At 63.0% G+C, this 1,684-nt stretch overlaps 1 protein-coding gene across 1 annotated transcript; it reads right to left on the reverse strand.

Moving 5' to 3' along the window:
• Nucleotides 1-391: 391 nt before the first annotated feature.
• STX5 (syntaxin 5) lies at nucleotides 392-1,583 on the reverse strand (the record flags this gene model as incomplete). The annotated part of the gene is made up of 5 exons (XM_027633544.1): nucleotides 392-502; nucleotides 610-726; nucleotides 826-896; nucleotides 986-1,041; nucleotides 1,427-1,583. Coding segments are annotated over 5 exons (512 nt in total), but the record flags the coding sequence as incomplete, so codon positions are not given.
• Between the last annotated feature and the right edge of the window lie 101 nt (nucleotides 1,584-1,684).

Genomic DNA, 1,684 nt, shown 5'->3' on the forward strand with positions numbered 1-1,684 from the left:
GATAAAAAGGGGAGAAAAAAAGGGGGAAGAGGAAAAAGAAGGAAAGGGAGGAAACAGGGGAAGGGGGAAAAGGGGAAAAAAGGTGGGAAGTGAAAAAACGGGAGGAAAGGAAAAAAGGGGGAAAGGGGAAAAATTAAAGGCAGAAAGAAAAGGGAAGGATGAAAAACAGGGGAAATGAAGAAAGTCAAGAAGATAAAAGGCAAAGAAGAAAAAGGAGAAAATGAGAAAATGGGGGAAAAAAGGGGAAAGGAAAAAAGAGGAAGGGAAAAAAGAGGAAAGGAAAAGAGGAGAAAGGGAAAAGAGGAGAAAGAAAAACAAGAGAAAACGAAAGAAAAAAGAGGGAAAGGAGGAAATGAGAAAAAGAAGAAATAAAAAAAGGGAGAAAGGGAGAAGGAAATTTGGAAACAGAGGACAAAGGGAGGGGGGAGAAGCCCCCAGGACTCACCTCCGTCCGCACCTCCAGCACCGACTTGAAGTCGTTGGACATCGAGGCCAGTTTGGACTGGGGGGGGGGAGAATTGGGGGGGCTCAGGAGGTGCGGGGGGGGGGCTGGGTGTCCCTGCCCCCCTGTTCCCACCCCCAGTGCCCCCCAGTGCCCCCCAGTCCCACCTGCAGCGACACCACCACGGTGTTGGAGTGGGAGTGGACGTGGCGCCCGCCGGGGCCCCCCCGGGCCCGGAGCAGCTCCTGCAGCTGAGCAATCTGCTTGTTCAGGCTGGTGATGTCCTGGGGGGGGCCACAGGGGGGTCAGGGACACCCCAAACTCTGTCCCCTGGGGTCGGGGACACCCCAAATCCTCCCCCTTGCCCCCCCCTCCGCCCCGACCTGGCGGATGATGTAGGTGAGCTCCTCGATCTCCACGGCCTTGTCGTCGAACAGGGATTTCCTCTTGGCCACTGAGGGGGGGAGAGAAGTGAGGGGGGGCTGCCAGGGCCCCCCTCCCCCCCCCCAACCCCCCCCCCCCGGCCCCCCAGCCCCCACTCACGGATGGTGAGCTTCTCCAGCTTGGCGAAGGTGTTGCTCAGGTCCTTCCCGATGCGTCTGGGAAGGGGGAAGAGGGAAGGTCAGGGATTTTGGGGTGTCCTTGGACCCCCCCCACCCCGATCCCACCACACCTGGGGACCCTCCCCCCCATTCCTGGGGACCCGGAGCTGCTCCCGCCCCACCTGGAGACCCCAAATCCCCCCTCCTGGAGAGCCCAACCCCTCCTGTCCCACCACACCCGGGGACCCCAACCCCTCATTTCTGGGGACCCCCACCCCTCCTGTCCCCCCACAGCCAGGGACCCCAACCCCTCATTTCTAGGGACTCCAACCCCTCCTGTCCCACCTGGAGGCCCCAAACCCCCCCAGTTTTGGAGACCCCAACCCTCCCCGTCCCCCCCCCCCCCCTGTGCCCCCCCCCAGGCCCCCCAGCCCCCCCTCACTTGGCCATCAGGCTGAACTCGCTGCGCTGCCGCCCCGGGCCGGGGGCTCTGCCGGGCTGGAGACCCCCGTCCTGGGGGAGACAGGGGGGGTCAGGGGGTCCCCAGGAGTCGGGGGGGCATTGGGGGGACCCCCTGGGGGGACGTGGGGGGACAGTGGCTCCCCCAGGGACAGGAGGGTCAGGGGGAATCCCGGGGGGTCACAGAGGGGTCAGGGTAGAGGGGAAACCCCCAGGGACCCCCCCCGGGTTCAGGTGGAGG

This window comes from Corapipo altera, unplaced genomic scaffold (genome assembly GCF_003945725.1).
Source record: "Corapipo altera isolate COAL_440 unplaced genomic scaffold, ASM394572v1 56989, whole genome shotgun sequence".
Classification (NCBI taxonomy): domain Eukaryota; kingdom Metazoa; phylum Chordata; class Aves; order Passeriformes; family Pipridae; genus Corapipo; species Corapipo altera.